Genomic DNA, 24930 nt, shown 5'->3' on the forward strand with positions numbered 1-24930 from the left:
CTTCTATGAACCTATGAAGCTATGAAATACCCTTTGCAGTATCACACAAAAAAAGGTGGTTAAAAATGAAATTAGGGCTCCTAAAACTGCTTCTTATCTGAAAATATCAAAATATCTCTTTATTTGTAAATACTACTTTACAGATAATTGAACACACTGTCTGGATAATGTGTTAAAGTTTGTAAAAACATACACTTATTAATTGTTCAGAGAGGGGGCATTCTTTGGGATATGTCCACCACCAGGAGTAGTGCCATTGGTGAGGGATGGATCACCACAGGATTCACTGTCCAGAATGCTGCCTTGCCAAACTAGTTTTACCTGTTTCCAAAGGCTTAAAAGCTACATTTCAGTTGCATCCAATAAAAGATAACAAGTCAACTCAAAAAGTCTTAAACGTAAGTGCAGCAAACCACAGTTAAAAAGCAAAATCAAGCCTTTTTTTTTTTTTTTTTGTAAACTTGTGCCTTAATCTATCACTTTCTACACTACAATTATTTTTCTTTATTATAAAACCAGTCTTAAGTATTGCCAAGGTATGGATACCACCTTTCAGCAAATTACATTCCTAGCTTAAACCACTATAAACTGATAAAACAAAAAGAAATAAAAATTGCTGGGTATGTTGACCTGTCAATAAACACAAAGAGAGCAAGAGAGTCTCAATTTTCTGGAGCCAGTTCTGCAGCGCTTTCGTGTACCTTCCTCAGATTTGCCTGCGGGGGTTGGGTCTACATTCATGTGCTGATTCCTATAGCTGATAGTACCAGTGTTAAATGTGTTAATCTAAAATGGGTTAGATATTACCAACAATCCAGGGCTGATTTAGTGCCTTGTGGGCAACATGGAGCTCACGTGGTAGTTATTTAGACAAATACGAGATATCCCTGTTTAGGCTGTTAGGGTTATATATGTAATCTTTTTTCTTTCTTCTGTTTCTTTTTTTATAAAACTATTCCAGGCTACTAAAAATACAAAAAAAAAATACATAGGATCATAGGAGGTTACTAGGCTAATGGCCCAGAGGCCCTTACAAGCCTGGCCAAGAGTTTATCCCCAAGAAAGAAACCTAAGTCAGCACCTGTTACCCTTGTCAATGAGGGACACATGTGGCACCCCTGGGACAAATCTGTGGTTTCCCATCCACTCATCAAGGTTGTGCTTGAAGAGGGTCAGCACGGTACTCTGATTGATGTATATGGGAAGTCTTTTCCAGAGATAGGGCAGCCTCTGGGAGACAAACCTGTCTCTCCAACAGGTTTTGTTGATGTCGCATATAAGATAAATGTAAACATTTTCATAGGTTAGTACTATGCTAATTGCCTTTGTGGACCATTTTAAGCCTAGCAAAGTACCCCACATAAGAATCAAATGCTGCACCTTGTATCTGGAAAGTAGACATCTTAACCATTATACCAACCTTCCACATGAATTAACTGAACACAAACCAGTTTATCACAGTAAGACTAGAACCCCTACTTAACTATTCACAGAACACAGTATTTAAGGCAACTGCCAAGTCTCTGGTTATTCTCTCAAGTTCAGTAAAAATTGTGCTGGTCCAACTTCCTAAGGTTCAATGTGCACTTAATAGAAAATGGGGTATTCAGGCCTGGTGATTTTCCTGAGAAGAAGGAATTAGAATGGCAGATTCAACTTAGAGCAGGACATGTGTAAAATTAGTTTAGCAAAGCAGTGTTCTAGACTGCACTCCCAGAGGTGATCCATCACCCACCAATGGCACTACTCCTGAGGGCGGACATATCTCGAAGAATGACCCCTCTCTGAACAGTTGAAATAAGTGCATGTTTTTACAAGCTTTAACACATTATTCAAGCAGTACCCATCTGCCTGTAAAGTACTATTTACAAAAAAAGAGATGTCTTCAGATAAGCAGTTTCGAGAGTTCTACTTTCATTTTGAACCACCTTTCTGCTGTGTGATACTGCAAAGGATCTTTTCATCGTTATAGTCTTTTGGAGAACATGGTACTTAAGCAGAGACTCTGCTAGTTTGTTTTTTCCTTTCAGCCATGAGTTTTTAGACTGGTGAGGTTTTTCACAGAGGTTTTTGAGTTGATTCCCCAACAGCGGAAAGGGGATTTACCTGCATAATTTGGTTTAAAAGGCACTTATTGTCTGGTTTTCAGAATTGTTTTGGAGAATGAGAGGGAGGGTATTGACCTGATGGATAGAGAGAAGTTGTTCCAGGCCTTAGCAGCAAGGTACTTGTACAGACAATGCCCAGCAGATTTGATAAGTTTGTGGACAGACAGGAGTTTTTGGCCATTGAATCATTATGACCGAATAGGAAAATAATTATGGAGAATGTTATTTAGTGTTAGACAAACAGATGGATTCTGGCTAATTTTATAGGTGGTAAGAAGCTGTGTATATGTTAGTTGACTGGGTAGTTCTAACCAAATGAGGCTTTATAGTGCTATAGAGTGGTGGGTTCTGAAAGGGAATGTTGCTGCAAATTTAGCAACATTGTTATAGCATTGTTTAAGTTTTAATTTTTGTGATGCCTGAAGGTCAATAAAGCATCATAAAGAAGTATTGGGAGGGGATAAGTAGTGGCAAGTGTAGCTTTATTTGCATTGGTAAGATTGTGTTTGACTCTATAAAGCACCCCTAGTTTTTGATGAGATTTCCTTATGGAATTTTGTATATGCAGGTCACATTTAAGATTATCATCCATTATCACCCCTAATTTTTTTTTTGTTTGTTTGTTTTTTTTAGGGTTGAGCGTGAGTTGTGAGTTACAAAGCCATATTTCATGGCTGTTGAAGCTTCCTGAGTAATTATTTGGAGCTATGCCACACTGTCAGATGTGCAAATGAGTGTGGAGTCATCTGAGTACTGTATTAGGGGAGGTCTGTTGTGTGGATGTGGGGAGAGTGTTGGTGAGATTCTTAAGGAGGAGGGGAACAAGTATAGAGCCTTGTGGTACAACAGTGGTGGTTATTGGGAAGTAGGAAGAGAGCATGCAGTGCCATTTTACTTACTGGTACCTATTGGGTAGCTTTTGAAACATAGAAGTGTGGGCTGACAGAGACCCAATGAGGACATTTGAAGTGGAAGTTTGCTGGAATAAACTGTTCCAAAGGCTTTAGACAAGTCCAGATATAAGAAAGAGACTAGTTTGCCGTTATTGCTAGCTTTATTGACAGTTTCTATAAAAGTTACAAGTGCAGTACTAATACTATGGGGTTGTGTGGGGATAGAAGTTCTTCCTGCATGAGATTGTTTAGCAATTCTTTTTTTGAATACACTTTTCAACTATTTTGGAGACCGGGGATTCGATTTCTATAGCTCTAAATTTAGTAATGTCTGTTGAATTTCCTCCTCTGAGAACAGAAATAATGTGCGACTTTTTCCAGAGAGAGGAAATGTGGAATTCCATGACTGACCTATTTATAAGGATTTAGACAGGGTAGACAATGTTATCAGCTGCTGTTTCTAGGTACTTGCTTAGAAGGTCATCAGCTGAAGTAGAACATGGTTTGAGTTGGTTTAAGAGTAGTTTTATATAGGATGTGGCTGCAGGTTTGAAGGTGAAAGTAGGTGTGGTGATGATACGTAGCTGCTGGGCAGGGTTAGGATTAGATGTTGGGGAATCCTTAGTTAGAGATGCTATACTATCTTTGAAATAAGAGTTGAATTGTATTGTGGTTTCAAGTGATGGATTATTGGGAGAGGGGTTAGGGTTAAATTTTTGGCCAGGATGCAAGATTTCTTTAATGGCAGTGTAGAATTTTTTAGGGTTATGTTTACTATTATTCTAAACATTATTATAGTACAGTTTTTTTGTCTTCATTAATTTCTTTTTTTTAGTATGACTGAAATATTCTGAAGTTTTCAAGATATTGTGGTGTTTTATATTTTTACCATTCTTTCAATGTTTTTTTCTCATTTGAAACAAAGAGTTATGGGCAAGTGCTTTCATTCCTGATTGAAACTTCCTCAGAACTACCACCTTCATTCATTTCATCATTTTAAAAACACTTGCCAAAACAATCACATGATTCACATTACCAATGGGCTGCAATCTCAAATGTATTTAACTTAAAGTCACAGATAAAAGCTATAAATCATAAAACACTGTAACACACCATTAAGAACTATTTATAAAATCCATTAAATCACAGTCTATCTGATTTTCACCTTAAAACACTGTTAACAGAAATAAAATAATTTAATCCTGTTTCTTTACTTGCATTTAACAAGAATTATTAATGTATTTCTATGGCTTCGAGTCTGTCCTCCCAGTTTTCACCCCATCACATTGTTTTTTACTTTTTCCAATATAAAAAAATAAAGACATTTGAAAATCTACACATATTTTTGAATGTTTAGCCAATGCATTTGTCATATCCACCTTTTTATAGAATATCCATGTTCATAAATACAGGCTTTTAACATCCGCTTAGTCTTTCCTACATAAAATGTTCATATGCCAGGCAACTAAGCAAGTAAATCACCCCTTTATTCAAACAATTGTATTTGCCCCTACATGCAATCACTCTTGGATAAATGAGGATTGTAACGTTCACAATGTTTTAACAAATCTACACTGAGAACATTATCCACACTTTGACATTCAGTTATTATTAATACTTGTTGTCCCCTCTCCAACCCATTTTATGTCCTTTCCAAAATAGTCATAATATTCCATTTCTTTTTATGTACAAAGCCAGGAGCATCCCATAATTTATTTTATCAATCTTGTTGATGCCAATACAGTATACCAATTACTCTGAATCAGCTGGTACACCTTCATGGTACCACCCTGAAAGGGCACTGTCATGGCCTTATTCATTTTCTTCTTAGCAACATCAATCTCTTTATGCATAATATTTGTACCTTTCAAAATAGGTTTAAAATCAGTGCTCCTTTTTATATAACCTCTTCAGTCACTTCATTAAGAAATTCTAATGGTAAAAAACAATGCCATTAACTTTCCTTGTTCAAGTAAAAACTTTCCATCTTCAGATACCAGCATCAGTACCCTCACAGCTTGATCTTTCACCAAATTGTATTTTTACAATAAGAGGTGATTGCTTGCAAAATGGAAGTAGCATTAGAAAGTTAATTTTCTGTGTATATCAGAGTCAAAACACTAATTAGCAACATTCTTAGTACATCCATCCAAAATAATTCATCTTATTATAATCCTTTTCAAAAGTAAACTTTAAAAACTCAACATTATTATTATCAAAATAGAAAAACTATTCAAGCTCTGCATTGTATCCTGACTGTAAAATAAAAATGTCATCCAAAAATCTGAGATACAATTCTATTTTGGGCCAACAATCACTTTTAAACATATAATTCAATTCCCACCACCACATAATAATGTTGCCCATTGCAACCCCGTTTATTTGTTGAAAATATTGGCCCTTAAAAAACACAAAATCATTTCTTAGAACAATTTTCTTAACACTTAACATTTGATCATGCGTTAATTCCTTATCAAATAACAATGCCTCGTGCATCCATTCTAATTAGTAACATGTATTTCCCTCTTTGAATGAATATCAGTTAAAAGTAGAACTAGTTTTCCAAGGAAATGAACAGAATAGTCTACAGCTAGTCTAAACTATAAGTTTTCAGATGTTGATTTCTGTGCTGAATCTCTGTTTGTTTAACACTGAGCACACATCTGTACTTGCTGTCAGTCCGCCATACATATTATGTGTCTAAACCTTTCATTTTAGGTTTTCGGGATGAGATTGTTATAACTGTTTCAATAACCCAAAATGAAGATGCAGTCATTATGATTCTGACACATAATGGTAGTCTTCCACAATAATATGCCACATAGTTCCACTCCTTTATTTTCGGCCATTACTTTAAAATAATTTTGCTTAAAGCTCCACTTTCAGAATATATTTGTTTAATGTCATTCTACTATAAATTAAATGTATTTATCCAGTTCCTTCTCAGTAAAGTTTGGCCATTGCTCTGCACTATTATCAAAAGAAATGTTTCTTTTGCTCCCTTACAAGCCACTTCCACACCAGTAATTCTCACTACTTGTGCATGTTCTCACACAAGTTTTCACTAAAAAATCAGCAGGCTAGAAATTTCTGTCATTATGTTTCTAAAGTTTTGTTCCATCATCAATGTGTTATACATCTTCTAATTTCTAATTCAGAATTCATAGACTTGTCTCTTGTCTTTCCTTGTACCAGAAATGGATCATGTTTTTGCAGAATTAAGTTTGGCAGCAAAAAAATGTTTTCTTTGAATGCATCATATTTAATGCATCCATTGAACATTCCATACCTTTTTCTTTAGGAAAAACAAAATAACTAAACAATCATTGTTATACTTCCCTCAGCTCTTTAACAATGGTTATTTTGTAAAAATATCTTTTTTTTCAGTTATGCAGACTTTTGTTATGTGCTTTGTTTTCTGCAAGTATAACATCTTCATTAATACTTACACTGAGAAGTTGTGTGGTGTTTAGCCAAAACTTTTTAATGGTATTCTCCAGGTTAGCTGAGCTGTGATTCCTAAACTATATAATTTGCTACTGGTAACAGCAAACTCCCTATAAAATGAGAACAAACTTTATATTTGTGTGAACATCCAATGTTGACGAGTGATATCTGACTCTGATAGCAACCCCACGAATATCCATCACTATCCTTGGAGTTTATTACGGTAGTAGGGAACAAAAGTAGATTGCTATACTGCAAACATACACTTTTCACACCTACATATGGGCGATTTAGAAAGCCGCGGTGGTGCAGCGGTAGCGTTGTGGCCTCACAGCAAGAGGTTGTCCTGTTTGATTCTCGGCTGGAGCTCCTTCTGTGTAGAGTCTGCATGTCCTCCCCGCGGTCGAGCGACGTTCAAAAGACATGCATGAATGGACGTGCCTTAGTTGAAGGTTGGGCGTAGACTGGCACCTCTGCACCATAAAAATCAACTGCCAATCATTAGCGGACCGGAGTTCTACTGTGGTGACCCCTAACCGGGAAAAGCCGAAAGATAAACAACATATGTGCAGTTTAGAGCTGGCAATCTATCTAATGCATGTTCATAAGTTCATAGGTAAGTACTAGGCTAACTGCCCATACAGACCATTTTAAGCCTGGCCAGTTTCCCTTTCTGTGCTCAAAATAACCTCTCCCATTTGGTTATAGACTGGCCTTACTCATCTCATGGTTAATAACTACATATTACCCTTAATGAGAATAACTGGGGTCATACCATAGATACTTTGAGGAGACCCATGCATGAGATAAAGCATTTAGGAGCTGCATCTGTCCATTAGTAGAACAGAGGGCAGTCCAGGGATAAACTTTCTGTTTCCCATCCATATATATAAGTTGTATTTGAAAATGGATAGCAATGAACTTTGTTTTATGTGGATGGAAAGTCTGTTCACAGCAGTGGTATCTTTTGTGAGATATACCTGGCCCTCCAAACTGTTCTGTTGATATTGAAGAACAGATTTAGATCCATAGACCAAGCATTTCTGATGCCATTTGACTTGCTGATATGCAGTAAATCTACCAGTAATGGGTTGGAGGATGCCTTGTATGTCATACATACATCACCTGTTATCAGTCTGTAGGATGTACAGTGACAGGTTTTGAGTCAGTCCATGTAGAACATATTGTTTAGGCCTTGTTTACCTTTAGTAAAGTATCTCTGTGGGAACTCCAGTTTTTGCAATTGTCTGGAGAGATGCCTGCCAAAGGGAGCATTATATTTAATTTCTGGTCTAATGAGGGCTACTCGAGTAAAGGGAGACAATGCGATCCCTAGAACTAGACACAATCCCTTTGTTTATAAACTTTACAATATAGAAGGACTTTCATAAAACAAAAGACACATGTTGATCAAAAGTTAGGTCACTGTCCAAATAAGGTGCCAAATCACAAATAGGTCAACTCCAAGGAGCGTATTGTCAATGTGGTAGTTCCCTGGGGTAGATGACTTCCCAAAGGATACAATAATGCATTTATTTTAGCATTTAGTGTCAGTCCATTATTTTGGAACCAGTTATTTATTTATTTGAAACAAATCTTCCCACAGGATGGCTATGTCATTTGGGGATTCAGTGAGTGCTCTTAGCTTGCAGACATCTGCAAACTTAATCAGCCAGAGCCCTTTGGTATTAGCTTTTACGTCTGAAAAGTAGATGCCAAATAGGAGATGTTCCAACACAGATCCCTGGGGGACTCCACTGATGACTGGTCTCTTTGTGGGGGTAACTTCCCTGATTTTAACTATCTGCATCTTATCTGTGAGCCAGCTGGCAATACAGTGGGTGATATAAGGGTTTAATCCCAGTCTGTTTAGCTTTTCTACTGTGCCTGAGTGGAGAACTGTGTCAAAAGCTTTGGCCAGGTCGAAGTATGCAGTGTGCAACATTTTGCCTTCGTCCATTGCTTTGGTAACCTTTTCAAAATAATCCACTAGGTTGAGTAATCATGACCTGCCTTTGATGAATCCAAACTGATTCTATAGCTCTATAGCTAGCTAATATATGGTACAGGACCTTTCTGATGGTTCATGGGTCATAGAGGGAGTCCTATAGCTAGCTAATATATGGTACAGGACCTTTCTGATGGTTATTTGGACATGAAGAAGCTCTAGTGCATCATAGTGCTTTATTAGTCTTGATATGAATCTCTTCTGGATGCAGATTGATATTCTCTACCTTTTTTCCCCTCCTGCACAGTAGCTGGTCTGAATGTGTCTTTTTTATGTGGGACAAGACACATTAAGACATAGGGAGGATATGCAGACTTCACAAAGAAGGCAGCCTAGCTGAAAACTGCACTGGAAAGACCCTTATTGTAAGGTGACAATTGTACTTAATCTTACCCTGTGCTGGTCTTGTCTGAACAAAGCAGATGTATTTTCAAATATCAAGCTTTTTTTCTAATAATAACATTCTTTGCATGCATTCATCATTTATCCCATATACAATACTGTCCATCAGCATTTGCTGTAATGTTACTCGATATCTGTAGTCTTCATTTAATGTTGTCAATTCACCTACACATTCCAGCACAAGGATTAAATACATTTTCTCAAACAATACAAATGTTTATGTTTCTCTTGTACTTTATTAGATTTATGGATAAAATGATTCTGTTACAAGCTTAGCAGCTTGGTATATATATTTTCACTTAGTTTAAGTGTTAGGAACTATAGGATTAGGTTTGTAGGTTCATCAACAGCTACTAAGTATGTAGTCTATGAGACCATCACAGAGCCTGTCTGATTTCCTAATTGCCTGCTTAACTGACTTGCTCTGATTCACTAGCAGTTAAATAGGGACTGGGGGAATCAAACCATAGACTACAGGAAGCAGCTCTTTCACAGCTCATAACCTTAATCTTCTGCATTAATTGCCTGCCAGTTATAATCCCCTATATACAAAAAAGTGAGTTTCCTTTCCTGACTTAAATATGTCATTAACAATAAGAAAATTCTTCCATTTTTCACAGTAATCCTCTCAGGACTGGTTTGTTCCATCAGTGAGATCTAAGTGCCCATTCAGTTTTCTTCTATTTCCTTTTTCACAGGCAGAATGCAAGAAAAACATGACAAGTTATTAAATTAAAAGTTATTAAAGCAACTTATGAAATCTGAACTTCAACAGAAGCAACGACAGTAACATAACCTCTGTTTGTGGAGAAATAGTTGAAATGTTTTGCATATGCCTTCCTGCAGAGTAGCTGATCTAAATAACATGGGAGAGGACTCAGGACCAAATATACTTCACAGTAGATTGTTTACTCCTTGCAGTGCATACCAGCTAGGTTTCAGCTTAAGCCTTTAATAGCCAAAATACTACATCCTGTTAGCTCTGGTTTGCATCTCAGGTATAAGAAGTATTTTAAAAGTACATCTTTGTAATGTGAAATATCATTTGCCAAAGAGTGTAGCAACAAACATAAGCTATGGAAAGCAATGAGAACTGAAATCTAAACATGCTAAGGATACCAGAATTCATGCCATTGTCTTGAAAGCAGCAGATAAGGCACACACGATATACTATGAAAGAAACAGAGAAGTAAGATGGAGCTGATAAATGAAGGAAAACACATAGGGGGAATTTCCTCAGTTCACAAGGGGATGATTTGGAAGCACCTCCACAATATCCAAAAGTAATATCAAGAATAATTTAGCTCTGAGGTTGTGTCTCTTTTGATTTTCCCATTATCACCTTAAACCATACTTTATTCACACACACACACACACACACACAGACACACACACACACACACACACACACACACACACACACACACACACACACACACACACACACACAATCACACAGAGTTTGGTGCTGATATTAATTGGGGCGTTTGCAGTACCTTTCTCTCCAGGCTGTCCTCACCCTCAGTAGAGCTGATGCTGTCTCGCAAGCGGGATCTGGAAGGTCGTTGCCGCCGGACCCTGACTGATAGCTGGGCCCGTGCTTTTTGCAAACTGCTATCCAGTCTTTCGGTCTCTGGAATCACATCCTTGAAATCTAAAAGAGAAATCATATTCCTATGTTATTTATCCGATCAATTTCCCAAAGCTGAATAAATAACTTAGCCTGACAGCAAACCAGGAGCCTATCGGGAAGTCAAAAATGCAGGATTGTTAATACAATGTTATCTAAATGCAAACCACATCACACTGATGCATAGTGCAGCTTTCCATAATACTGCATTAAAGTTTAAAGCAATTATATCCAGATGATGTAATTATCAGTAATTATCTGTAACAGAATCCAGGGCTGAAATTATGAGTTGAAAATGATGTCAGAGTACATAAAAGTAATCTAGCTAGTGAGAAAGGATTTTAAAGTATAGAAGAATGCCCAGTAGGTGGCAGCAATACAAAGCTGAAGAGTAATATAACACCTAGCCACAACTAAGGTGTGTGTGTGTGTGTGTGTGTGTGTGTGTGTGTGTGTGTGTGTGTGTGTGTGTGTGTGTGTGTGTGCGTGCGTGCATGTGTGCGTGTGTCTGTGTGTAGACTGGACCACAAAGGTACATTTCTAGCCTTGTTCCAAAGATTCAGTCTAAAAATGAAAAGTAAATAAAATTTAAATCAGTGAGGACATTAAACAAAAGACATTACAGCTATAGTAAATAATATATAAAACAAAAAAAAACTGACTTGAAAAACAGGATATACACAGAAAAGAGTGAAAGAGGAGAAATTAGGATGAAGACAATATATTTATGGAGAAAAAAAGATTAGAGAAGCTACTGGGAATTAGAATTCTAAGAAGAAGATAACACAATTTCAAGATAATTAAAATCTGGAAATAATACACAGGGGAGAAATGAAACCAGAAGCTAAAACTTATATGAAGAGGTAAATGAGGAACGGGAAAATTTAAACAGTATAGAGAAAAAAGTGAAGAGGGACATCCAAGTGATGTCACTGAGACCACAGGAACTTAGAAGTGCATATAGAGAGAGACTAAAAATTCCATTTTAAGAGGGCTTTACTGGTCTTTTCTAAAAGAAGCTGAACTGCTGTACAAGCCATCATTTTTCTTAAGATAATATGTTTAGATATAATAGCTAGCTCAGTGGTACAGATGGAAGAAGTCCAGAATATGGCACAGATGACCAGATTGGACTAGCGACCTGGGCAGTAAATGAGACAATAAGAGGAGTAGAAGTGAACAATTGCCTATTCTGACGCAATGAGGTGGCTAAGACCTCTGCATTACTGACATGCACTGGAGTTCAGCTGTTAATCCATGATAGCACAAAGACTGACAGACCCATTATGGTTTGCCAAGCAGGGCTTAGCACTGTAGCCACATTTCAGCCTATACATGGACAGGCTGTATCCAGCACCGGGCCAATATTGTAGGCACCACTTCTGTAGCATACATTTCAGAGGGAGGGGACTAAGGACAAGCAGAAAATCTCCAGACCCCTACATAATAATAACCATTATACCCAGTTCTCATCTCTCTCTCAGTCTCTCACTCTCTTTTTATCTTTCTCTCTCTCTCTCTTTCTTTGAACAGCAGAAAACAGGAGAATAAGTGGGTAAATGGGGTGAAGGCTCAAGGGTTACAGGGGTCAAAGAAGAAAAAGATGTAAGAAAAAAACATGTTAAGATATCAGCTGCAATCTATGAAAAGCACTGTGAACTTAATTTAACTTATGTATTTGTTCTCTTAGGTACAAGCAGCTGTTTTGAGGGGGGTGAACCAGGGCTATTAATCTATAACTTGCTCAGAACCATCCAAAATATATAAGCAGAGACTCAGGGAATCCAGGATTACAAAATGAATTTAGCAACTTGCTGCCTTTTGTTTATCATTCTTTATTAACCTCCTATTCCCCCTCTGACCTTTAAGCCTCTATCCCCTACTGGCCTATTCATTCCTTCATATGGGTGCTTCAAGAGATGTTCTAAAGACACAGACAAGGAGATGAGCTGGGTGTGATGACATCATCCTGCAGGGGTCAGGTGGAAGCAGCTGACAGCTTTAACCTTTTGTTCTATACTGCTGAATTTGCAACAACATGCAGAAATCAAATGTACTTTGGGTTCAGCAAAAAGTGATTTGCAGATATAGAGTTTAAACCGCATAATGTACTATAACTGAATGAGAAGAGCTGGTAGTAATGGATTAGAAGGTTACTAATATGATTTTTTGTTTGAAGTAAATCTGAAACTAGCCCTAAAGTCAAAGAAGCACCTGTTCTTTCTGGAACTGTAGAATGTATTAGCCACCGGGGATTGCATGTTTTGGCTTAATGCCTCTTACAGCATTCCTAACAATTAATTTTGAATCATTTTAGTAACTACAAGATGGTTCTTACACATACTGAAACAGAAGAAAGAAAAAAAAAAAACATTTTCTTCTATTCCAATACATTAGAGTTAAGGTAAATTGTTTTTGCTAAACCTTTTGTGGGAGTCATAAATGTAAATGCACTGAAAGCTTTTGAAGATTTTTTTTGTGCCTAACTAAATATAGTAGAAATAAGAAGCAATTTTTTTAAAAGCACATCAGACTAAGTAAATCAAAAATTTTGTATGTGATTGCATTGTGTCTACCCAGTGTTTCTTGTGAATGTCAGGCTTTTAGCCAAGTATATGATTGGAACCAGCTGGCTGAGAGAACAAATGACCCTCAAGTCATAGAATGTTGGCTTTTGGATCATGAACTGAGAGTGGAGTGAGCAGTTATTGTAACCAGTTGAAGGTAAATCAGCTGCTAAAGGTAACTTTGTAGCAATCAGTGTAAAAAGGATGTAGCAGCAATGGAGGCACTTATTCTTGTGGCTAGGGACTTTGCAGGTTGAAACAGAAATCAAATGTCTTACCTCTGCTACAAGATTAAATTCTGAAGAGATTACCACAGCCTTTAATAAGCATGCTGTCATTGTGACCCTCCAGCTCACTCTACAAATCATCCTTTTTTTTGAAACAGCCATATGCAGGTGGTGTTATAAGGGTGCCTATCAGATGTACAAGCACTCTTTCAGTGAGTGCCAATTCAGTGTAGTAAATTTACTGAAAGCAACTTTCACCGCTAGTACAGTTTGCTCCTCATCCCTTCTTTATCAAGTTATAGCACCAGTATAGTTTGCCCCTTACCCCTTTGTTATCAGGGTATGGTTTTCATAAAATTAAGCATAGGGTCTCCCACCACATGGAGAGACCTAGTGTGAGGTTTGCTAAAAGTGGCTTCCTGTGAGATATTTTACAACTGCTGCACTTACTGGAAGCTTTTTTTAACAGATGGGCATGATTCATTGTTACAAAAATGAACATTTACTAGAATTTATACCTGTACCATACAAAGAGATGAAGTGAAGAAATCACTATCATTACAGTATTTCACTTTAATGAAATGACTGTACTGTGAACACAGAAACCCTGCATTGTCTCATTACAGCTTGGAAGGGGTCCCTCTGCCACTACCAACTATCTGTTGACTGGATGAACAATTTCTGTACTTCCACAATGCATGTACAATTAATATTTCAAGAATATTCACCTAAACCTAAATACAGTTACCAAAATGTATAAAAAAAACAATATGCTGGACTGCCCTTATATGAATGATTTTCATGATATAAAATGTATTTAAATTGACTTTTACATTGTTCTGTTTGGAGTATCAGTCCTGGAGATGGATTTTTTCAGAGCGCTGTAACAAAAACAATAAGACTGATGATATTTCTGCTGTTGATTTCACTGGTGCACCTGTGCAGCAGAATGTACTAGGAATGGTGGACACTCTAAGCTCTTTGGGTGTAGCTGCTGGATTTATCCATAACAACAAGGGAAGGAGGTGAAGTATGCGGTAAAAGCCATTCATCAAACACTAAAGTGCTTGTTATCAGTCATCCATCACTGTTGCACAGGAGATGAGCAGTCCGGAGCAAGGAGGTTGATAGCACATCAAACACTAAAGTGCTTGTTATCAGCCATCCGTCGGTGTTGCACAGCAGATGAGCAGACTGGAACAAGGAGGATGATAGCACATCAAACACTAAAGTGCTTGTTATCAGCCATCCGTCGCTGTTGCACAGGAGATAGCAGACTGGAACAAGAAGGTTGATATTACATCAAACTCTAAAGTGCTTCTTATCAGCCAACCGTCGCTGTTGCACAGGAGATGAGCAGACTGGAACAAGGAGGTTGATAACACATCAAACACTAAAGTGCTTGTTATCAGCCATCTGTCGCTGTTGCACAGGAGATGAGCAGACTGGAACAAGGAGGTTGATAGCACATCAAACACTAAAGTGCTTGTATCAGCCATCTGTCACTGTTGCAAAGGAGATGAGCAGACTGGAACAAGGAGGTTGATAGCACATCAAACACTAAAGTGCTTGTTATCAGCCATCCATCACTGTTGCACAGGAGATGAGCAGACTGGAACCAGGAGGTTGATAGCACATCAAACACTAAAGTGCTTGTTATCAGCCATCCATCGCTGTTGCACAGGAGATGAGCAGACTGGAACAAAGAGGTTGATAGCACATCAAACACTAAAGTGCTTGTTATCAGCCATCCATCGCTGTTGCACAGGAGATGAGCAGACTGGAACAAGGAGGTTGAAAGCACATCAAACAATAAAGTGATTGTTATCAGCCATCCGTCGCTGTTGCACAGGAGATAGCAGACTGGAACAAGGAGGTTGATAGCACACCAAACACTAAAGTGCTTGTTATCAGCCATCCGTTGCTGTTGCACAGGAGGATGATAGCACATCAAACACTAAAGTGCTTGTTATCAGCCAACCGTTGCTGTTGCACAGGAGATGAACAGACTGGAACAAGGAGGTTGATAGCACATCAAACACTAAAGTGCTTGTTATCAGCCATCCATCGCTGTTGCACAGGAGATGAGCGGTCTGGAACAAAGAGGTTGATAGCACATCAAACACTAAAGTGCTTGTTATCAGCCATCCATCGCTGTTGCACAGGAGATGAGCAGACTGCAACAAGGAGGTTGATAGCACATCAAACACTAAACTGCTTGTTATCAGCCATCCATCGCTGTTGCACAGGAGATGAGCAGACTGCAACAAGGAGGTTGATAGCACATCAAACACTAAAGTGCTTGTTATCAGCCATCCATCACTGTTGCACAGGAGATGAGCAGACTGGAACAAGGAGCTTGATAGCACATCAAACACTAAAGTGCTTGTTATCAGCCAACCGTCGCTGTTGCACAGGAGATGAGGAGACTGGAACAAGGAGGTTGATAGCACATCAAACACTAAAGTGTTTGATATCAGCCAACCATCACTGTTGCACAGGAGATAGCAGCCTGGAACAAGGAGGTTGATAGCACATCAAACACTAAAGTGCTTGCTATCAGCCATCCATCGCTGTTGCACAGGAGATGAGCAGACTGGAACAAGGCGGTTGATAGCACATCAAACACTAAAGTGCTTGTTATCAGCCATCCATCGCTGTTGCACAAGATATAGCAGACTGGAACAAGGAGGTTGCAAGCACATAAAACACTAAAGTGCTTGTTATCAGCCATCCGTCGCTGTTGCACAGGAGATAGCAGACTGGAACAAGGAGGTTGATAGCACATCAAACACTAAAGTGCTTGTTATCAGCCATCCGTCACTGTTGCACAGGAGATGAGCAGTCTGGAACAAAGAGGTTGATAGCACATCAAACACTAAAGTGCTTGTTATCAGCCATCCATCGCTGTTGCACAGGAGATGAGCGGTCTGGAACAAAGAGGGTGATAGCACATCAAACACTAAAGTGCTTGTTATCAGCCATCCATCGCTGTTGCACAGGAGATGAGCAGACTGCAACAAGGAGGTTGATAGCACATCAAACACTAAACTGCTTGTTATCAGCCATCCATCGCTGTTGCACAGGAGATGAGCAGACTGCAACAAGGAGGTTGATAGCACATCAAACACTAAAGTGCTTGTTATCAGCCATCCATCACTGTTGCACAGGAGATGAGCAGACTGGAACAAGGAGCTTGATAGCACATCAAACACTAAAGTGCTTGTTATCAGCCAACCGTCGCTGTTGCACAGGAGATGAGGAGACTGGAACAAGGAGGTTGATAGCACATCAAACACTAAAGTGTTTGATATCAGCCAACCATCACTGTTGCACAGGAGATAGCAGCCTGGAACAAGGAGGTTGATAGCACATCAAACACTAAAGTGCTTGCTATCAGCCATCCATCGCTGTTGCACAGGAGATGAGCAGACTGGAACAAGGAGGTTGATAGCACATCAAACACTAAAGTGCTTGTTATCAGCCATCCATCGCTGTTGCACAAGATATAGCAGACTGGAACAAGGAGGTTGCAAGCACATAAAACACTAAAGTGCTTGTTATCAGCCATCCGTCGCTGTTGCACAGGAGATAGCAGACTGGAACAAGGAGGTTGATAGCACATCAAACACTAAAGTGCTTGTTATCAGCCATCCGTCGCTGTTGCACAGGAGATGAGCAGTCTGGAACAAAGAGGTTGATAGCACATCAAACACTAAAGTGCTTGTTATCAGCCATCCATTGCTGTTGCACAGGAGATGAGCAGACTGCAACAAGGAGGTTGATAGCACATCAAACACTAAAGTGTTTGTATCAGCCATCCATCGCTGTTGCACAGGAGATGAGCAGACTGGAACAAGGAGGTTGATAGCACATCAAATACTAAAGTGTTTGTTATCAGCCAGCCGTCGCTGATGCACAGGAGATGAGCAGACTGGAACAAGGAGGTTGATAGCACATCAAACACTAAAGTGCTTGTTATCAGCCATCCATCACTGTTGCACAGGAGATGAGCAGACTGGAACAAGGAGGTTGATAGCACATCAAACACTAAAGTGCTTGTTATCAGCCATCCATCGCTGTTGCACAAGATATAGCAGACTGGAACAAGGAGGTTGCAAGCACATCAAACACTAAAGTTCTTGTTATCAGCCATCCGTCGCTGTTGCACAGGAGATAGCAGACTGGAACAAGGAGGTTGATAGCACATCAAACACTAAAGTGTTTGTTATCAGACATCCGTTGCTGTTGCACAGGAGATGAGCATACTGGAACAAGGAGGTTGATAGCACATCAAACACTAAGGTGCTTGTTATCAGCCATCTGTCGCTGTTGCACAGAGATGAGCAGACTGGAACAAGAAGGTTGATAGCACTGACGTTTCCCAATTACTGCTGCTCAGTACAGGTTGTTAAGAAAAAGAATGCTGGGAAAATAAGGTTTTCTGAGGAATTATGGGAGCCCAGTAAGGTAGTAGTCATTGCAACCCACCCGCAACAAACTTTAAAGAGGTCTTCTTTCAACTCAACCACTGACTTGCAGGACACTTACCATGAAGTACGAATAGGCACTGTTAGCAGGAAACGTACTGCTTTTGTCACATGACATAGGCTTTGCTTTGTCATTTCACTCAAGTTCCACATGGCCTGAGACTATTCCATTCTAGAGAATATCCTAAAACCACTGAAAAGAGATGTAAGCGAAGCCAAAAAGACCTGGAACCAGAAGAAGTTCGCTGGAAGAACCAAATGAGGGTCAGAAACCAGTAGTGAATCCTTTTAATTAACGCCAACAAATAAATACGTTTTCGACAAAAAAATAAGTCTTCCTCAGAAAAAGCACACACAAAATGCCACAGTTTGAACACCTTAAATACCTATTCACAAATTCCTAATTAATCAATTATCCAATAAAATAACCACTTTAAATGATTTGAATAGGAAAGAATATAATCAAGTTAAAACGTACCCTTTCACATGTAGCAAAAATACTTTAAAATTCTTTTAAATATACATAGTAAACATAGTAAACGTAAAATAATGCTTGCTTTATCAAAAAGAATTATGCAAGGAAAAGACATGTCTAAAAAACTTTTGAATTAGTTGTTAAAAAATGTTATTAAAAAATGTAATAAAAGGAAATAGTTTAAAAATGTGCAATATTTCCTAATTTCCTTCTAAATAGTGATACAATAACACCCGGTGTGTCCATACTCACATTATATCAAAGTTTTGCTGCTCTGAGTTTCAGAACAGAAGTAATGGGCACAAAATCATTTAAACCAGGGGATTTTGTGGATTCCAGGACAATCTGCCAAAACAGCTCCCTGTACTCCAACTTTGCCTCCTACATGCCACCCATAACATTCTTGGGAACTATTTCCAATGCAAAAAAGAAAAAAGTAGCCTGTGGGCAATCAATAGTATGACGAAACAATGCGTTTTTGCTATTTTGTTTTCTCATTTCATAGAAATGTTAATACATTCTGTTCCTCAATCTCTTTTCAGTTTTCCCAATATAAAATGATGCACATTGGTTGCAAGTGACACTGTAGACCACCCCTTGAGTGTTACAGTTAGCATAATTATTACTAGAAATGTGCCTGTTCCTAGCCGAAATATGTATTTCACTTGTATTAACTATATGACAACATTGTGAGCAAGCACCACATTTAAAAGTGCCCTTCTTCCGTGAACCACTGTCTTTATTACCAGATGCACCAAATTCAAAAAGTTGTTTGAAGTTAAGGTCTTTCCGGTAAATAAATTTCAGGGGCTCCAAACCCCCAAAATTTAGATCAGAAATTTCCACAAATCTATTCCATTCTCTGGAAATGAGTTCCTTGATAACATTGGAATCACCTGTATAGTCAAAAACAAATGCTTGTTCCCAGTTGTTATTTTTTTGTTGGATCACTTGGTTATTGTCTTTTACTAATTCAGTTGCCATCCCCAAAATGGGTGCAAATCTATTGTTTCTCCCTTGGGAAACACCCTCAAAAACTTCCTGCATTAAGTCTAGTGGGTAACCCCTTTCCTCAAACATGTCCATAACTTTCTTGCTCTCAAACAAAAATTGATCGTCCTTGGAAGTCATTCTGCTTACCCTAACCAACTGTCCCTTTACAAGGTTCTTTTTTTGGTAAAATGGGTGGCCACTTTTGAAGTGTAGGTAAGCATTGGAAAAGGTGTCTTTCCGATGTATTTTGGATGAAAATCCTGTTCCTATTTTGGTGAGGGAAATGTCCAAGTAAATTAAGGTTTGTGTATTCAAGGTGAAAGTAAAATCAAGAAAATCGGTAGTACCCTTTATATAATTCAAAAATTCAAAGAATTTTTCTTCCGTGTCAGTCCAAAAAATAACTATGTCATCCAAGAATCTTCTATACAAATTCTAACAGTTAGAGCAAGGACTGTTTAGGACAAACAATTCCTCCCACCTGGTCAAAACTATATTCGCATAGGTTGGTGCACATTTGGCACCCATGGCTACCACCTTTGTTTGTTTGAAAAATTCACCCTGAAAAAACATGAAGTTGTTGGTTAGAATAGTTTCCATAAAGGTCAAACAATTCCTAAAGTCATCCTGAGAAAAAAGACGACTGTCCCTCATACTATCTTCTAACCATTGAAGTCCTATCTCGTGAGGGATAGAACCAAACAAATCCACAATGTCAATAGTAATGAACAAAAGGTCAGGAGAAAATAAGTGTGACTGAACTGACCTAAGAAAGTCCCATGAATCTTTAAGAACTGCTTCACCCCTGTACGAAAGTTCCTTTAATTTGTCATCGACGAATTTAGCCAAGGGTGTAGTGACCGATCCCTCTGATGAAACAATGACTCGTAAAGGTGGATCCTGTGAGTTCTTGTGCACCTTTGGGATCCCAAACACAGAGGGAACCTTGGGATGTAAATTGACTAAATAGTTGTATAAGTCCCCTGTGATGGAACCTTCCAAAAGTAAATCCTGTAAGAGTAAGCTAATTTTTGAGTTTGCTATGTTAACCTCATTAATCGAAGCTCTTGCATATTTAGTAATGTCATATAACAGGTTTTTCATTTTAGATTCATATAATATGGTGTCCATAAGGACAGTGCCACCCCCTTTATCTGGTTGCATGATCCTAATCAAGCTATTGTTCTGCAATTCCCTTAAAAGGTTTCTCTCCTCAAGGGACAAATTTGGAAAGGTTCTATGGTTACCTATGGTGTTTCTTATTTCCCTTTCTAATATTTTCTCTAGATTTCTCAATTGTGGGTGTAATGGGGGGTTAATAGTACTTTTTCTCCTAAAAGGAACTGGGTGAAAACCTGAGTTGCCAGTGTCTTGGAATAGTAACATTAAATTCTTTTTTCGTAAAAATAATTTTAGGTCCACTATAGATCTATGAATACTAGCTTTCCTTATAGGAATGAACTTGAATCCTTTAGAAAACAATTTGAAATAATCCAAGTTCACCGGCAAACTACTGTAATTAAAAATTTTGTAGTTGTTGAATTCTAGAATATTCCCTTGTTGTACTATATGAACAGGTGTATCTAAGTCGATAGTCATTGGTAATTGAGTCGACGGTTGCGAAAATTGTAATGTACTGGATTCTTGTTGCGAATCCTGTCTGAACGTTGCAACCGAGGTGGATAATCTAAAGGGAACCCGTCATCATGGTCATAAAAAGCCTCCTGTCCCTCATTGTCAAAATCATTGACAGTGTTGTCTATAGGTAGCTGGTTATAGTTAAAAGGTGTTTCTTTGACCCAAGAGTTGACAGGTCTCGGTTTGGGATATGCCACACCCGCCCTGTAATCCCTAAGGTCCCTTGTTAATTTTGCTTGCTTTCTTTTCATGTTGACAATACATTTTGTCTCAATGTCAGAAAAAATACTAAGATATAATTTTTTCTCTTTTTCAACAGTAAAGAGAAGGTCATTGACAATAGCAGTGTTAATACAATCAATTTGTTCCAAAATAACTGCCCTAACTCTTTCGTTTTCCCTTAAAATGGCCCTAACAACTTCAAAACCATAATTGTCAAAGATTTTTAAAAGTTCAACATGAAAATCAGAACCCTCCACCACTTTATTCGGAAATTTATTTATTGTAAGCCCTTTAGGGACCACTTTTTTCTCCAAACATTCCTTTAGAAAATTGCAGTCACAACCTAAGCGTTTGTATTTTTCTAAATAAAAATAAAGATCATCCAAGTTCTCTTTGTAAGTTTTAACTAAACAGTCACTCTGTCTAGGTTGGGAAGCAACGCCTGAAATGGAATAGTCTTTGTCCACAAAAGCTTTGAAATCAAAAGCTGGGGAAAAAGTGGAAAAGTCACCTTGTTTATGATCTAAATTCAGTCCATTTCCTTTAGGTAAAGGCGTTGGTTCCCTTTCACGTACATCCAAGGTGGTGGGATGAAGAAGTTGTGGAAAATTAATAAATTCATCGTTGGGTGTTTGATTCATGGATTTGGAGCCATCAGACGTGGATTTGGTGGGTAGAACATCCGTTGTAGGGTTATTCCGACTCGTTTGCGTTTATTGCAAGCGTGAACTTGTATCAGGAGTTAGAAGCAAAATAGAGTGGCAAACTGGTGTCAGCAGTTCAACCAACTGCGATAGTTGGCCGATAACCTTCCTTAATTCGCCCTTCTCTTCGTGATAAATAGACTGGTGTTCGGTTTCACCCCCTGGACCTTCCACCATCTCACATAAACACTAAAACCACTGAAAGGAGATGTAAGTGAAGCCAAAAAGAGAATATCCTAGCTGGGCAGGATAGGGTTCACGCTTACTCAGATGACATTGTCTGTGGAGACAAGTCTGAGACTCAGGTACACAGCAGGTGGCTTCCAGGTGTGTTACACCGATTACGTCAGGTTATTATTCCTCATGATGGAAAGATGATCTTTTACCAAAGCTGAACCTTCCTTATTATTATGATTTATACTTCTAACCCATCATCCTGACCTCAGCTGTGTTACCACCACTGCAGAAACTCTTTTTCCTCACCATGTTTCAAATTTGCAGTTTCTTGGGGTTAACCGCCTGTTATTTAATGCCTTTTTTAAATTATTTTTGTCTGTAGTTGAGCAGTTATGTGCTTTGCTGAATGCTGAGTAAAGGAGCCAGGTTTTTTTGACCTGATACCACTCCTTACAGGGTACAAACAGCTGGTTGGTGCCTGCGCAGTTCTTGCACTATTTGACCCTATTTTGCTCAGTGTCATTATTACTGGTTATAACAATACTTGTACAGTTCTTACACAGCTTCATGATGATGCTACAGAAACGTCTATGTTTGCTCCATACTTTCTTTCATCTAAGAAAAAGGACTCACCCATTGAGAAAAAGGCGCTTGTCTACATTTGCGTTATCAAATGATAACAGGCATATCTGTAAGAATGATAAGTCACCTGCCACACTGACCACAATCATCTGACAACATAGCTCATCACCCAACTTCTTGGAAGGACAGCTATGAGATTTGCTAGGTGGTCTGCCAGATGGCCATTGTTTAAGTATAACATAGGATGCAAATCTGAATATGACAGTGAGACCGAAGCTTGTCTGTAATGCCTGTTACTCACTGCCTGAGCTGAAGGGGGTAGGATAGGCATGCTTATCCCGGGGGCGCTGGTTGGCCATGTTTACATCAGTAGTTTCTTCACTTGGTGGAAGCAGCAGTTTATGTGCACACAGGCATGTATTCCATGACAAAGTAGTTGTAGAAGTCAAAACTGTGAGAAGTAGAATTAGTTCTTGGTCCACACAATCTCACTCTCACTTCCACAGGGAAAGAATGGTGTTACTGGGCTCTCAGACTGAAGGTTACCACCTGTTTCTCTTTGTGAGGGACAGTCCCACTTTGTGCAGTTGTGTCCTGTGAAAAAACCTAAAAAATGGCAAATGTCCTGAGATTGTAAGACAGAATATATTTCTTAAGTTTTCTTTAATAATTGCATAAAACAGTTATTTTGTATCTGAAACACATAAATATTATATGAAATAGCATAAGTAACTCAAATGCTACAAAATAAGCTTTTATTTGGGCAAAAAAGTGAAGTTCTGTCCTTTGTACTGGCCGTGGGTATATTTTATCCTGCAAAATCTCACATTTCTACAAAAAATATTCTTCTTTCAGCATCTGAAAAGGTGGCAACCCTGCAATCAGTCCACTCAAGGGATGAATGGGCACTATGGTACACAGCCCTGTTTGGGAAATGAATGGGCCCAGCTCACCAAGGGGAAGGAATTAATAGGTTTTCTGTTTGAGGGTAGGGGAGTAACATTGAGTAGATTATGTGCATGAAGCGGAGGGGGAGGGGACTTCTGAGCAAAGACAGTCCCATATTTGCAGCAAGTGAGGGCTTACATGGAAAAAGATTAAATTTGTACTGTAAAAGGCCTAAAGGTCTTTAACCAACAAGTGTCCTACTCTTGGATTCAGACTGAACATGCTGTCTGTGATGGATGCATTCCCCATGGCATGTACTGTGTTCCTGTTGCAGCAGACTCTCAACCAAAGCTAATCCAGCTCACAAGATACAAAAGTATTTTAAGAACTAAACAGGTGCTGAGACAGTTGTATTGATTAACAGGGATGGATTGGATTCGCCTCCATAAAATCCTGCAGCACCTTCTCTCAGCTTCACAAAAATGCTGTTGTTTTCCCTTTGCATTCTGTATTAATTCCCCACAATGCATGGTAAAGCCTGTTATCGACACAGTGGGACTACTTCACTCTGTTCCACAGAATTGTCATTTTATTCTGACACTCATTATTACAATAAATGAACAGAGGGTGTGGTCACGTCTGAAGTGACAGTAAAGAGATTCCTATGCACTGCTTTACCTGGGAAGGAAATCCCTTAAAACTAATAAGTACAATGGCTTTTTTTCCTCAGATGATTATGGAATTTTCGTATCTGACAGGAATGTTAAACCTTGTTATAGTTCCAGCTACTACCAAGAAAACAGCATGAAGATAGAGCTCTCAAGGACTGTTCACAAGGAACAATATGGAAACTTTCAGTCATTCACTTCCTACTTACATACTAAGTTACTCCACCAAGAGTGATATGCACATTAGCCACTAAGATTCTGCAATGAACACATTCTAAACATTAGAAACACCAAATGCCTCCCAATATATATATATATATATATATATATATATATATATATATATATATATATATATATATATATATATATACACACACACATAAGGTCTCCCTCTCTCTCTCTCTCTCTCTCTATATATATATATATATATATATATATATTTCTAGTTTAACCTGTCTTATTAAATCGTATTTAAGCAAGAATATGCAATCCATCAACATTCTGATGTTAACACTTAGAATGTCATATACCTGTCTCTTCCTAGACCGAAAAACAAGAACCAGATTTCTGCCCTGAAAGCCAAATAGCTCCTATATGCTGTCTTTCCCTACTCTACCAGTGCCTGCTGTCTTGTGCTTCTTGTAGATAGAAGTTAAACTTCTGTAATTGAAGGACTATGTCATTGCAAAGTGTATCGCCTCCAGATCCAAAGAAGTCCTTACTCCTCTGTATTCCACACTGATCAGATCTATCATAGTATACAATGCCCCTTTCGGGAGGCACAGTGGTGCTGCAGATAGCATTATCA

General features: G+C 38.5%; 1 protein-coding gene across 1 annotated transcript in view; it reads right to left on the minus strand.

Moving 5' to 3' along the window:
* The window catches only part of SAMD14 (sterile alpha motif domain containing 14), a 785691-nt gene that overhangs the window by 222880 nt on the left and 537881 nt on the right, over positions 1-24930 (minus strand). Inside the window, exon 3 of the mRNA XM_044055147.1 lies at positions 10355-10512. Within this exon, the coding sequence (XP_043911082.1) occupies positions 10355-10512 (158 nt within the window). The remainder of the gene's footprint in view (positions 1-10354; positions 10513-24930) is intronic.

The sequence above is a fragment of the Protopterus annectens genome, chromosome 13.part0, assembly GCF_019279795.1.
Source record: "Protopterus annectens isolate FY-2018-M chromosome 13.part0, PAN1.0, whole genome shotgun sequence".
In the NCBI taxonomy this organism is placed as follows: domain Eukaryota; kingdom Metazoa; phylum Chordata; order Ceratodontiformes; family Protopteridae; genus Protopterus; species Protopterus annectens.